Source organism: Lipotes vexillifer, unplaced genomic scaffold (genome assembly GCF_000442215.2).
Source record: "Lipotes vexillifer unplaced genomic scaffold, Lipotes_vexillifer_v1.1 scaffold456, whole genome shotgun sequence".
Classification (NCBI taxonomy): Eukaryota; Metazoa; Chordata; class Mammalia; order Artiodactyla; family Lipotidae; genus Lipotes; species Lipotes vexillifer.
In genome coordinates, this window is record NW_006789438.1 from 961963 (window position 1) to 977770 (window position 15808).

At 33.8% G+C, this 15808-nt stretch overlaps 1 protein-coding gene across 2 annotated transcripts in view; it reads right to left on the reverse strand.

The window, feature by feature from the left end:
- The window catches only part of ANO3 (anoctamin 3), a 194255-nt gene that overhangs the window by 98235 nt on the left and 80212 nt on the right, over positions 1-15808 (reverse strand). For both annotated transcript variants that reach the window (XM_007462609.1, XM_007462608.1), the window contains 4 exons: positions 8859-8903; positions 3807-3938; positions 2982-3088; positions 677-732 (listed from right to left, as the gene is read on the reverse strand). In XM_007462609.1, the coding sequence (XP_007462671.1) occupies positions 677-732; positions 2982-3088; positions 3807-3938; positions 8859-8903 (340 nt within the window). The remainder of the gene's footprint in view (positions 1-676; positions 733-2981; positions 3089-3806; positions 3939-8858; positions 8904-15808) is intronic.

The window sequence follows — 15808 nt, forward strand, 5'->3', positions numbered from 1 at the left end:
GCAAGAGGGAAGAGATATGGGAACATATGTATATGTATAACTGATTCACTTTGTTATAAAGCAAAACTAACACACCATTGTAAAGCAATTATACCCCAATAAAGATGTAAAAAAAAAAAAGAATATAGTATGTTTGTGTATTGCAGGGGGAGTTTAAAAATGATTCACATGTCATTCATGCCTCAGCAGGCAGAGTCACCACAACATGACCTACTTAAAACTGGAAGAGAGGTAATAATCTGTCAGAAAATCAAGTAAATAATGGGGTGTAGATTTTTGGTTTGGGTTTGTCTTAGGTTTTCAGGTATCCCACAGTAATAGGCACAGACCAGAACCTGTCCTGTTTGGAAGTTGTGTAAATCCCAAGCTGAGTCAAGCATGGAGCTGTGTTGGAGCTGAGGGCTATCTATGTCTGGTCAGAGTGGCTGAGCAATGTCCATGAGTTCCCTCTGAGGGTGGGATTCCTGGTACAGGGCAAATTGCAGAAGAGTTCTGGAGCACAGGAGCCAGTGTGCAGCCACAGATTATCACGGGGTCTCAGAAAGGTCCAAGGCCACTCACTGGTTGAACCCTCAAATAAGGAATAAAGCAGCTGGACTTAAGTGAAAAAAAAATGAGATCAAGCATTGAGTAGGAGAAACATTTTCTTAAAATGGAAATTGTATTTCAAAATTACCTCATGTGGGGGAAAAGCTGCTATATATGAGCCATTGTTTATAAGTTTACAGATACCTGGAAAAAGAAGAAAAGAACAGTTCTTGAGTTAAATTGAAGACTTCCCTCTGAAGCAACCTACATAATACTTGGGAAAATAAATTAATTTAAAAACAAAATAACCCAAATGACTTCCATAGCCTTATCACCTATGAGGACAGTGAGGTTGTGAAAGAGACTGATTCTAAGAGTCTAATTGTGTCCTTACAAGATTAATAAAGGGTTTGCAAGGTGCCAACATATGGCACTTTGCCATATCATGAAATGTGGGGATTTTAATACCCACTTAGTTGGGGGCACATGAGCCTGGAACAACTCTTTTTTTTAACTCAAAACAAAATTTGGTCAAGGAAGCAGAGGAATTCCCCACTCCTCAAAATGTCTCAAAGGAGATTGGTATTGAGAAATCTTTAATTCTTTAATACTGATCCAAAGAGAATAAATAGCGATATGTGACCCTTCTTAAAATCTCTCCATCCCAATGAGAGTGTAGTGAAATGGACTGTCTCATATAGTACTGGGAAGACTAGATATTTGGAAAACTCTTCTGAAGAGCAATTTTCATTGCAATATTATTTATATTAGTAAAGAATTAGAAATAATTATACATCCAAAATTGGTTAATTGTTTCATTATTATGGTTCAATCAGTTATATGTGCTTGGTAAATGACTGTGATTTGATGAATGCTTACAATAGAATATTGTACAGCTATTTAAAATAATGTTTTCAGACATACTAAAGGGCTTGAGAAAGTACTCATAATGGTAATTTCAAAAAGGATAGAAAATTGTAAACATTGCATGCTTCTAATTATGAGATGTATATGTATATATATTCAGTTCTAATTTGGTACAGTGAAAATTGAATGTAGGGATTTTAAAATTTTATTTTTATACCCTTCTGTGTTTATTGCATGTTTGACAAAGGGCATGATATCATTACAATCATTTAAATGTCAATTTTATTTTTTAAAGTCTACATAAGCACATAGTGCTATCATTTAGACACATTTGCAGTTTACATTCTGGATTTCTCTATCTTTATTTCTTGTTTAGAAAACTTCTGATTAAGCGTCAAATTTTTTATAAGGATTTAGTTTTTGAATTAATTATTTTGACTGCTCAGTAATAAATGAATTATTAATCAGAAGAGAACCAAAGTCTGAACATTCCTCTTTGGATGACTTGAAACATAGCTCATTTTACTAATATGGTAATCTATTTGAATGCAAATCAGTACATATTAGTACAAGTTTCCACTGGCTATCAACTTTTTTATTTGAAGGAATTTTAGAACATGACTAACATTTTATTTCTTCAGCCATATTGTATTTTTCACACTAACAAATGGCCAGCTCATTTGTTACCTGTTGTTTTCTGCTCTGCTCTGTGTAAACTTTTCAATTTTACTTAATTTTCCCAGGTGAAACTTTCTGTTTTCTTTTGCATCAGACATGTTGTAGCATACTGCTAAACATTCAAACAACAGAGACATTTAGAAATTTAAAATTAGCTGTAATCTCACCTCTCAGAGATAATGTCTAAAATATTTCATATAAATTCTAGATTTTTTTCTTTTTTTTTTTGTGAGTGTTTAGAAAATGGGATCACACATTAAATTTTCAGTTTTGTAATCTGTTTTTTTTCCACTTAATAATGCTTTATGGATATCTTCTGAAGTCAATAATTAGAGAACTGATACTAATTTTCAATCTCCATGAGTAAAGGGTCTGTGTCATATATTTTCCATAATATATAGTGTATATACATTTGAGTATATACATTTATTTGAGTATTTATACATACATAGTGTATGAATACATTTGAGTTAAGAGTGAATAAAATCACATCATTTTTAATGGATACATTATGTGCATATAGCCTAATGGACAGCTAAAGTATCTCCAGTATTATTCTATTCTATTCTTTGTCTACAAAGCCACAATGAACAAATATCTACATACATTGTTATTCAAAAGTCTGATTATTTCTTTCAGATAAATTTCTAGAAATAAAGTTTCTGCTCCAAAGTTCTTACACATTTCACATTTTGATACACATTGCCAAGTGCCCTTGAAAAAGTTTTTTGTTTGTTTTATTTTGTTTTATTTCATTGAAAGGCTGAAAATACAATGTTTAGAATTTGTTCACTGCATTATATCCTCATATCTAATGCAGGAAGGCAAAGCTTCAGTTGTTAAAAAATATTTCTGAGTGTAATCAGTAAAAGTAAATTCCATAGTATGTTTTTAATTAGTGTTCTTACCCACTTTTGATATTCCATTTTCATATTTGGTGTGCTGCAGCATGTGATAGACTATCCTGCTTCGAGTAGCATTGCTAAAGAAGGTGTCCTTATTGTTTATTATGAAGCTGGGAAGATAAGCGGATTGGTTTTAATATTCAATGCAGACCACAGAATCTAGCAACAGTTACAAGTTCCTGGGTAGTCATCCATGTATTTTCTCCATTAAAATGAATGCATGTAAAGTATAATAAATCAGAAGAGAAACCATTCTTCTTAAAATAAAATCATTTGGCTGAGAAAATATACACTTATAAATAATACAGGGCATTATCAAATATTCATTTTAATATCCTTCAGTTTATAAGGAAGCCTAAATGTCCTCATATTTCTTATTGAGCATGGAACAAGAACAGATTGTCTGTTGGCTCCCATAAATTTTGTACTACCTTAAGCAATGTGGTTCCAAATGGAACACATTAAAAATTGATGTCATTCCCTAATACTGCATTTTCCGAGCTAGCTTGTTTTCAGTACTTCAGCGACAAGCAATGTTTCTCCCTTCCCCTTCATATCCTACTGTTCCATTGTAGGAAGAGTTGTATGGAGTAAACATGACAGCCAATGATCTAAAGAGCAAAAGGGTGACTTCAAGAGGTGGTGGGAGGTGGGAGGGGTGTTCCCTGGCACGGTCCAGTGGTTAAGACTCCACGCTTTCACTGCCAAGGACCTGGGTTCAATCCCTGGTCGGGGAACTAAGATCCCACAAGGCATGGCCAAAAAAATTAAATAACTAAAAAATAATTTAAAAAAAGAGGTGATGGGAGAAAAGAGATGGGAACTCACTGGTGAATTCGTGCACGGCTGAAGGGGCCAGTATAGCAGTCTGACTCCTCCAGGTCTGGGAAAGCTGACTTGTCAAGAACCATGGGGTTTTGGGACATCCATTTTTTGATTCTTCTAAAATATTTTTGCACCCTGGAACAAAGTCACATTTTAGAACTGAATTAGGTTGCACTCCAGAGCCATGCCTACCTTCCACTACCGTTCTGAAAGATTCCCAAAAGACATACACACACCCACATTCACACACACATACATGCATTATTCCTGTACCCACACAAAGGAAATAATTCCAAAGCAAACCAAATCTTGCATTTATTTAAACTCTTGCAGGGCAACTAGGTGATCCTCATAAGAAAAATCTGTGGAAAATATTAGAAAATCATCATACATAAAGATGGGGTAGGAAAAAGCATAAAGAATAAAACCAGCAAGACTGTTTATTAAAGTTGAGTGTATGTATATATCTATATCTATATCTATATATGTGTGGCTATAGATCACTTTAAAAACTCTATAGCAATGTGGCTCCAGAAAAGTGGAGACTGAAAAGAAAGAAATGGCTACAATGCACTCAACGCATTCAGTTCTGGGAGCCACAGGTCCTATGGTAACAGCAAGGGTTTCGGGTCAAGAAAAACTGGGTTCAAAGGCAGCTCTGCATTATAGTAACTATGGAAACTTGTATAAGTTATTTAATTTCTTGCCTTGGTTTCCTCACCCATAAAATAAAAGTAATAATATTGACATTGCTGGAGAGTTGTGAGTTGGTGTTTTACATTAAACTTGATGATTAACAGTAAGGAGAGTTGAGTCAAGGAGTCTTTGCGGTACTTTTAAGACTTTAACGGGCATGTAAATCACCTGAAGATCTTGTTAAAATGCAGATACTAATTCAGTAGACTTAGGGTGGAGTCTGAGATTCTGCATTTCTAACTAGTTCCCAGGGGTGCTCATCCTGCTATCCACTGACTGCGCTTTGAGGGGTGGATTTAGCATAGACTCCAGGTTAGAGAACATTGAAACACTGTTTCAGGAAATCTCACATCAGGATACTTTGGCCTCAGCTTTAGATTACAGTCACAACTCAGTCCTATGTGGTATATATACTGATTGGAATCATATTTATTTTTCAAAAGACAAAAATGAAAGCAAAAGAGATACTGACTCCAGAGATCGATTCTGAAAATGAGATTCTGAGTTGCTATAATAACAGCTGTGTTTACTTAAAAAATGTGCTACATTTACACACTATTTATGAGGTTCTATCTTTGGCAGTTTTTGGACTTCTTCTGCAATAGTGAGTCAAAGTGGCAGGATATAATATTTTCCTAGAGAAGTACAATGCATCTTAATATTTGGCCACCTCTGCTTAAACTTTAAAAAATTTAGCACAGCCATGTGCAGGCAGACTCTATCTTAAAAATGATTTCATTCAAGTTTATTATGGTAAAATTACCATGTCTATATAATTTGAAATAAGCATCAAGTTTTGATTTTTAGCATGTGAAGAGTTTGGACATTTTCTTTGCCAAGTAATGTTATCATTTAGATGCCAAGTCTTTTTTGGTTTTGGAGGGACCAGAGCATTTCTTTCTAGCCTAATATAATAAATGAGTGTTATCTGAAGTGTCCATTTTGCTTCTTCTTATTACAAAGAAAGCCTCTGAAATCACAAAATATCGCTGTATTCCAGCCACTAGTGCACAGACACGTAAAAACACTGAATGGATTATATAGCAATTACTCCAACTTTTCAAAGTTAGCCTAGTGGAGAAAACAATGGGATAAAAAATTAGAGGATGAATTTGCCAGTCATTGAAATTGAGCCAAACATTTTCAATCTTTGAGCTTTAGGTTCCTCATCTGTAAAGAGAGAAAGTAATTCCATCTGTCCTACTTCATTAGGTGGCTAGGAGGATCAAATAAAAGGAGGCATCTGATGACACTTAGAAAATGCTGATAGCTATAGCACCCAAGGGCTTACTATCTCTGACAAAATTGCAAACATACTAGAAATAAATGCCAATCAAAAAAATTAAAGAAATGAAATAAAATGACTTTTAGACCATCATTGACCTTTTACAGAAAAATAAACCATATTATCAGTTTAGGCTTTTCACATACTTTCTGTGAAGGAATACATGATGTCTAATAGTGAAATGTGGTCAGGGCTGGATCTGAATCACAGGATGTGAAGATCTAGCTTATTATTTAATTTCTTTGATTCTCATTCAGTTTTCTCATCTCTTAAATGAAGGGATATTCTGATAATTAAATAGGTAATGACTGATCCCACAGTGCCCAGCACAAAGTAAACACTCAATAAATATTTATGATAATAATAAGGAAAAGGAGTATCACTACGACTTTTACAACCACCACTACCACCACCATGCCACCAACATGATCTAATGTATTACCTACACTCTACCAAACTTTTATCATGTTAGCAGTCTTGCAAACTCAAGATTTCATGGCATAATGTGAGGATGACTTCTAACAGAGCTTTAAATTCCTTTGCTAAAATCAGTGGAATGCAGAGAATTCAATGGAAATTGAAAAGAAATCTGGATTAAAGGGTCAAAAGAACGTGGTCAGAGCACAAACTCTATCACACCAGCTGTGAAAGCTAGGGGATGAGATGTGGGGTGGTAAGGAGTGGTGATAATGGAGTCATTTATTTTCCCTGATCTGCAAACCAGTTACTCTTTGTTCTGCCCCCCTGAATGGTCCTTTTGAAGATGCTTTGATAATTGAATATGAAAGTACTTTGTAAGCTAATGATAGATAGCAGCAATAATAAAACTATAGGCATTTCCTTTTGACCTGCCTGGAGAAACGATGATCTTTGAAACTTGGATAATTGCCTGTACATATTTACCCCTAATGTTTACTGGTCAAATTACCCATGCACAAAACATCTTTCCCACGTCAGGAAATGGAAAGCACAAGTGACATCTAAGTACACACATTAGACTTTTGCTTCCCTCTTTCCAATTGTCTAAAAATTGGGTTTTATAATTTTATAACAGTGATGCCCATACATACACACACACAACATTAAAATTTTCTTTTCCAAAGGTCAAGTTTAAAAAAATCAAAATCAGTCATTTCCTTAATTGAAAGTATAGAGTCAGGCAATACCAAGACAGTCATTTTTTCAGTTTAATATGTCATATAATTTTATAAATACCTTTCCTATTTATTTGTTACCCTCTCCATATGCATCCACTAACTCAAAGAACAAAGAGAACTATTTGTAATATGTAAACTGTAAAGCAGTAGACTATAGTAATGCTTAAGGTACATTAACAATTGTTTGGAATAACTGACAACCTTATTTTCATTTCATAAAATTAAACAAAAAATAATAAACACAAAGATAATAAAACACATTATGACACATAATATCGCATTCATTCTTCTACTTTACTTTTGTTTGACCAAAATAGTAAAGAAAAACATTTTTCCACTATTAAAAATGTTTCTTTAGGATTTAGAATATACATATTTATCAGGAATTCTAAATACAAGTTTACTCTAAAATTAAATTATGACAGTATTACATAGACATTGGTTGCCAATTTAATATACAGGATTTTGTCCTTCTGTGAGTCTCTGAAAGGAAGATGCCTATTTAGCAGAAAACACACTAATTATACAGTGGCAAATCTCACTAATTCTATACAGCACCCAGAAGCAAACCTAAACATGTTTTATCAACACATCCAATATTAAACAGGCACATGCAGAGAAAAATATGGAAAACCTGAGGTTGTAAATTTATATATTATAATATTCCAATGAATTTGACCTTATTATGTAAAAATAACTTTGGAAATTTGTTTATATAGACCAGGAACGAATGAGCACAAGAGAAATGATGAAAGCTCATTGTAAATCTGAGCATGTCAACCTGACAAACAGAGGAATCCGACTGGCTAAGGAACGTCATTAATTTTTTAAGAGCCATTTGAGTACTAATTCCTTTAGCATTCATTCAGATTTCAAGTTTTCCCCCTCATGATTTCCTTTTCTTGTCACTCATTCCTAACAGCCTAAATTTAATGTTTAATAGAGTACAATACTCTCTTCTAGAATCAAAATTTTCCTATTTTAGAGTTCTAAATTATATTCAGACATTTTCTTTGGTAAAAGAACTAGATTTATTAAATTCTCTCCTAAAATGGTCAGATATTTACACTATGATTTTGCTAGTTTTTGTGTCATTCTGATTTGCAATATCCTGCAACATTATTCAATAGGGCCTCCTCTACGACATTCACATTCTATTTTTGTTAACTGATTGTTTTGCAAGGAGCAGAAAAACAGCAAATTATTACAAGCCTTTTGTTTGTAGAGTTCATTAAATGGAAGCTCATTTTCTCCAGTGAAACGGGGTCAAGGCAATTCAGGTGGGAGAGTTTCTTGTGTCTCAGGGTTGTATTTTAATTAATTCCTTTGCCATAGCTACTGTTACCACATAGGTAAAGAGATGTTGTTTTGAGATAAAGCTCTTGAAAAGAAGTTTCCTTTCAATACCACAATTGAAAGAGAGGCAGGTTCAACTGGTGGAATAAGAGTAGGTCCGTAATACAAAAGATGCTGTATGGCCTTGGTAAACCACTTCATCACTCTGTCTTTCTTTACCATCTCATCAATAAGAGGTTTGGATTAAATGATCCAAGAGGCCTCTGCTGTGTCTATTGTTCTATTACTCTAGTGGGTCATCACTTACCCATCAATCCTGGTTTTATAACTATTTTTAAAATTAAAATCTCCTGAAACACTAACTTGCAGTTAAAATCCTTGCTCCATAACATTATATCAAGGAAGGATTGTGGGAATGGCAATGGTAAATAGAAAAAAAGGGATCATCTGATTTTAAACGTTGTCAAATTTGGCATAAGTCATTTTGAAAATATCTTGAACAAATCAGTAAAGTTTTTCTTTCTAAAATTTACAGCTGCTGATATGGGTAATCAAATGCATTTTTAATTTTTTTCCCAAATGACAAATTGGTCGTAAACAAATTTCATATCACCCACCAACCTGCCCATTGATTTGCTCCTCTGGTCAGTGTAATAGGATTTTTTCCTGAAAAAAAAAAAAAAAAAGAAAGAAAGAAATCAGCTGAGTAAAGTCACAGGAAAATAGTGAAACCAGCAAGTGACAACATTCAATTATACTGAGCATTTCAATACTCCAATTTCCACATGCTAAAGAAAGACACGAAATGAACCAGTATAATAGGAAGAACTCTGAATTTGCATTGTTTCAGTTTCAGAATCTAAGTTACTAATAACAAAGACACTTTCATAAATCAATAGATCACTTTTGAATATTTGATTTTTTAATTCTTTTTTGAAAGTTTGTCTTCTGCTACATAATGCATATTAACCAGATCACCTGCCTGTATGTTATATGAAGTCAGCTATTGATCTAAACACATACGTAATGAATATTTATGACTTGGCAAAGAACGTTAAGTTATAACCACTAAAAATTTAGAGGAAAAAAAAGAGGGTCTTTACCCTCAAAAAGCTACTTTTCAGTTGAGGAGACAAGTGATAGTTATAACAAAGTGTGATAATGCAGTAAAACAGAGAGGGCTATGGAAGTACCTATGAAGGGATCTCAATTAGTTTTCATAGATGGAGGAGAAAGGAGACAGGGAAGCTTTCCCAGAGGATGTGTTATCTGTGTTGGATCATGAAGCATGAACGGCAGTAGTTGTCTGAAAGGAGTACTTAGGACATGGCATTTTAGACAGAGGTAGCAGCATATGAAATGGTTATGGGAGCAAGACTAAGCATTGTAAGATTCAGGGGACTTTGACTAATTTGGTAATTGCTGGGGTATAAATTGCAAGTTGAGGATAATAATAAAAGAGGTGAGGGGATGGTGAACAAGGCACAGATGATGAGGGGTCTTACCACTGATGCTAAGGTTTTTGGGTGAAAAGTTATAGGAAGATATTGAGTGTATTAAGTAAGTGTGTAGCATTCTGATTTTAGAGAAACTAAATATTCTAGTGACAGAGGTTAATTCACCTTCTAAAAGATTCTCAAAAAATCCACATCTTGGAGCTCAAGAATCTCATTCAGGGCCTTCTAAAATGCCTCTTTATCCCCACCCACCAAAACCCATTCCAGAGAATCAGAAAACTCCTCCATGGTGTGGTATCTAGAAAGCAGGGCCGAGAGTCAGGACAACTGATATTTAGTCCTGTGTTATTAACTACTTAGAAAACTTGAAAAACCTTCTGAGCTACCATATTTCATTGCAGTCACCAGTCATAATCCTAGAAAAGAATTTTTAAGTTGTCTCTGACATACTCTAACACTAAATTCAGATATGGAGTTTCAAGGTTTGCTCTGTCTAGCCTAAACTCACACTTGAAATATCACCGCCCCCCCTCATTTTATCAAACATACACAGGTTTGTGTGCATTCATCATTCAGTCAACTTGGTGCTTTGTGACCACCTAGAGGGGTGGGATAGGGAGGGTGGGAGGGACGGAGACACAAGAGTGAGGAGATATGGGGATATATGTATATGTATAGCTGATTCACTTTGTGATAAAGCAGAAACTGACACACCATTGTAAAGCAATTATACTCCAATAAAGATGTTAAAAAAAAATCCCTATTGTACTATAAACCCATCTTCTCTCTGAACCTCCTCTACAAAGTACTCTCTTGCACTATTTACCCCGTATTATATAACTGTTCAATGACTATCTTCTATAGGAGACTGGGTTTCTTGAAGACGGTAGCTTCAGTTCATCTGACTTTGTGTATACTTGGCACATTCTTTGGTAAATAGTAAGCATTCCGATGGCTGATGAATAAATGAATGGGCTTTTGTTTAATTCACAGTTGCATTTATTTCCTTCAGTGCCTGAGGGCACTTTGAATTTAATAAACATTTACCAAATAAGGTATCGCTTTAAAAAACTACAAATGTAGAAATTGGTTTAAAATAATTTTCAGCATCAAAAAAATCTAGGAATGTGATTAAGAGGAGATAAAGATTATGGTTATAATGATCAGTTGCAGATATGGTAAGGAATAATATAAAAGAACAAGGTGGCATTTGGATAAAACATTATTCTTTTTATTGCTGCTATTTTGAAATATTTCTCTTAAACATTTTCTTTTTTATTTTTGAAATGCTTTGGGAGAAATAAGAACAAGTGAAGGAAGAAAGTCATACAAGATGAATACACATATTTTTTAAACTGCTTATACTGTAAAAACAAATAAAGTTAAGAGACTCATTTTTCCCAATTAACTAACACCCTAGTTACCAGTCAAATCTAGGATAAACTATGTGTGACAATTAGTGCTGTCGAGTCCTCTTACTTGAGGACTGGTTAGGTTATTGTTTATCTTGAGGACATGCCTGTAATGGGTATATCTGCTTGACTATAGAAGAGGGTGAGATTTCTTTTTGTATTTGCAATCTCAGTGAATTGCCTGTGATGCATGTTGCATTCTGGTTTAATGTTTATTCAGTGATAAAAGGGTTATCTTTCTCTTCTATGTTTGTGGAGAAGTTTCCTTGGTTGGGGGAGATTTTGTTTTTAATTATATTTCCCCAACATATACAAGTGTACCTTTAATTCATGCAGTCAATAATAACTTGCAGTTTTCCTTAGTTCTTCTGCATAAATGAGCCTGCAGGACCAAATTATTTCCTACCCACTATCCTCACTCCATAATTTATTAACTGCATATTGTTCATGGACAGAGCTTTCTTTATTTTCCCTTAATTTTTCATTTGAAAGATTCTTCTATTCTACACCTTGTATCAAGACAGCATTTATCTACCTACCTACTTACCCATCTATTACAACAACCGCTCAAAATTATAAGTAAATGCTTATCTCCATCACTGTTTCCAACCACTGTTTCACACAGCCAGTGGCCACTTGTGGAGATGTCTGTGTGGCCAAATGAGAAGGACAGACGGTCACATGGGTGCAACCCTGGGTCCCTGCTCCTTGTCAAGCAAAGCTACTGCACTGTTATCTATTCTATATATTGGGCTCCCTGTATGTTGTTACATTATTTTATTTTTGAGTGAGATATCCTTTGCATAAAAAAGTGATCTAAGTTTAATCCCAATTGTGATAAAAGATTGTTCTTAATGTTTTAAAAAAGTTTCCCCCAAATTTGCTATGATTAAAATATTTGTGGGAGGAGGAGCTTGAGGAACGATGGAAGGTTGACCCCACCTTTGAACTCAACCTGAGAAGCTACAGGGTGACTGAATCACCTTAAAATATGTTTGACCAATTTAATGTGAGAGAAGGGTAAGAATGAATAAGAGTCACCTTTGAATCAAAAGAAAAGTAATGAATGTGGGAACTGATATTTCTGGAATGTACAAGACACAGCCTAAGTCTTTCTTGATAGAATAAAAACTAGAAAATGTGGACTATTTTAACTCTCTAAAATTTCTTGGTTCGTTTGGAAACATCAAGTCCAATATGCAAGCCATATCTACTTTGGAAAAATAATCAAGAAAAGAAATAGCTAGAAAAATTATGTATACAAAATTCTACACATGCAGAATATCAAGCATAAAATTTAGATAAAATGCTGAAGTTTCATGTTCATACAGTAAGTTACCGGAAAACTTTTGAAGGAAGGGTTATAACTCTAATAATTTTTTTCTGAATAAATTTGCAGCTTTTCTTTCTGAAATGCAATATATAGGTTTCAACACTGAATAAATACATGGAATAGTCAAGCACGGATATGCTTTTATGCATAAATCTTTTAAAAATCTTGTCTTGAAAAAAGATATGTATTTTTCCTATTTAAGTTCTTTTGTTATTCTTGCATATTTTACTTTTAAGACAATATATATGTTCCTAAATAAGATAACAGTTGACATTTGGAAAATGAATTGGTAATCATGAAAACACTTTGCCACTTATTCTATGCTTGAATAACATTCTCTTTTTATGAGCTGACTGCTATCCCAAATTTTAGGTGTACCTTATAAATAAATCAGAAGTTGGTTACTAAGGAGTTAGTTAATGCTACATCTATTATTTAAACTGATCTGTAAATATGTTCTAAAAGAACTCTGAGTTCCAGCATTTCTCAAACTGTTTTCCCATGAACATCATCATATTAAGATTTTAAAAAATCCATCATCAGATGGAAATTAAGGAAAGACTTCTCTGTGTAACTGTTGGAATTTATTAAAATTATAAGAATTATTAAAATGTTAAAAATCTTCAAGACAATATTTCTCTATCAACTGTAACAGAATCACTTGGGATGCTTGTTAAAAGTACCCAATCTTATCCCTGACCTAATATGCCAGAATCTCTGGATGTAGGTTCTAGGGACCTTCATTTTTACTAAGTTTCCCAGGTGATTCTGATGTATTCTGAAGACTGAGAACCACTTCTCTAAAAATTACTACAGTAAATAAACTTATTGTTTAACTTAGAAATTCAGGAACATATTTGGTCACAGGATATTTTTCTTTTACATCCTCTGGAACCAGTGTTCCTTTGACAAACTTTGGGGAAAAGCTGTATATTTTCTAATATTTGTATTATTAAATCAAAAGAATCACAATGGCATTTTCCAAATTTTCAGTAATGTGGAAATTGTGGACGTTATCTTGAAAACCATATTATAAAGAAGAAATTTGAGCCACATCATCAATAAAAAGAGACAGTAACTGTATACATTTCATGGTTTTCATATTTCTTTCTTTGGATGTATCAGAACTCTTCTTTCAAATGCAATCTTACCAGAAAATAAAAATGACTATCATTTATAAAAAGCAAAACCATCAACTGAAGAAAACATCTTACTCAAAAACTCCGTTTTAATAGAAGGACACTATGGCACACAGATTGGAGACCTAGGATCTAATTTATACAAACTAGAGACACAGTCTGGTAAGGGAATTGTTTTTAATGAACTGCTAAGTTAAAGACACAAATAATTAAATTTGATACAGATTTTTTAAAAAAACAAAGTTATGAGAATATTGATTATTCTTTCAGAGTTCCTCAAAATTTATCTGAAAAAGTCAAGAGTAAGGGAAATGAGAGAAAAAAGGTCAATGTGCTCTAACAGACTTTCAATTTTTAAAATTAATAAAATCCAACTGAGATGGTGGAATGAGCTGTATGAAATGTGTGATGCTGTAGATTCTGTTGCCATCGTCTTTGTAAGACTTTTCCCCTATAAACTACAGCAGAATGGACATACTTTGAAAGTATATTGACAAAGAAAGGAAAACCATCTTTGAAATTATGAATGTCAAATATTTGGTGTAAAGCAAACATGTTAACCAACATTTACTTTTTCATTGAATGCAAGTATAATTTCAAATTAATAATGTGTCTTTGCCAGGGACTAAGAATCAAATGATGACAAATTCCCCCTTGGATAGCAAAAAAGGATTCAATCTTTCGGACCCCTGGCAAACAAGTGCTTTGTATAAAGTCCAGAGGAGATAAGTGGAAGATATGCTCCTTTTTTTGATGGAATATTTTAATACAATGTTCAGTTAATCTGAAGAGAACCTGAATACTGAAATCCACTGAAATGGCACGCTTTGTGATAGTCTCTAAGGGTTTCCTCCTTTTAGATCTACAAGGAAATTAGTTTGTGCAAAAATTCAACTATACCTCTGCTCAGAAACAATGGTGAAATCACAGGAATAGGGGCAGGATAAAGGTATGTGAAATCAGGCTTAATTTGGAATTTTTTAGCAGTTTCACCCTGGTATCAGAAAGTAGGTTATTGTCTTGGGTGTGACACTTCTTTTGCATCTTTGTTTATATCCTGCAGTCAAAATAGAACTTGTTTAAAATAATTTTGTAAGAATGCAAACAAATAAAATAATAGGGACCCACAATCCCACCCATCAGAAGCAAACATGTTTAGCATATTATATTTTCTTCCAATTTTATTTCTATTCATTTTACATTGTTGAAATCTCATTGTATGAATACATGCATATCCTTCACATTTTATTTAAATTTATTTATTATTTCACTACAATCATTAATAAATCCTTGTACCCATTTGTTTTATAAATGAATTATATTGCATTGCAAGGGTATATATAAATTATTTAAATCCTCTACCATTGAACATAGGAGATATTTCCATTTTTCATAATTATAAATAGTACTTCAGGGAATGTTTTTACATATTTTTCAATTATCTTCTTAAGATAAAAAGTGGTTATGAAGTCAGAAAGAGAAAGACAAATACCGTATGCTAACACATATATATGGAATTTACGAAAAAAAAATGTCATGAAGAATCTAGGGGTAAGACAGGAATAAAGACACAGACCTACTGGAGAACGGACTTGAGGATATGGGGAGGGGGAAGGGTGAGCTGTGACAGGGCGAGAGAGAGGCATGGACATATATACACTAACAAACGTAAGGTAGATAGCTAGTGGGAAGCAGCCGCATGGCACAGGGATATCAGGTCGGTGCTTTGTGACCGCCTGGAGGGGTGGGATAGGGAGGGTGGGAGGGAGGGAGACGCAAGAGGGAAGAGATATGGGGACATATGTATATGTATAACTGATTCACTTTGTTATAAAGCAGAAACTAACACACCATTGTAAAGCAATTATACCCCAATAAAGATGTTAAAAAAAAAAAGTGGTTATGAAAAGTTTTAAGTCTCACAGAAAATAATTTTAAATTCAGTTTCAGACTATTTTATGGAATTTGATTCTCACCATAAATCAACAGAGGTGATTATTCACCATATCTAGGCGAGGTTTGAAGAGTACTACTTGTGAAAGTCTTTGATGATTTCATAAGTTAAAATGAAACTCATTGTTTTAATTCTGCATGATTTTGTGTAGCATGCATATATACAGACCAAACAAGAAGAAAGCAGATAGAGCAAAGGCAAGTATTCTCCCATTATCAGCTTGTAATAAGTCACAGGCATGTATTTCACAAGACTTTTTAGGAGACGTAGTGTCAG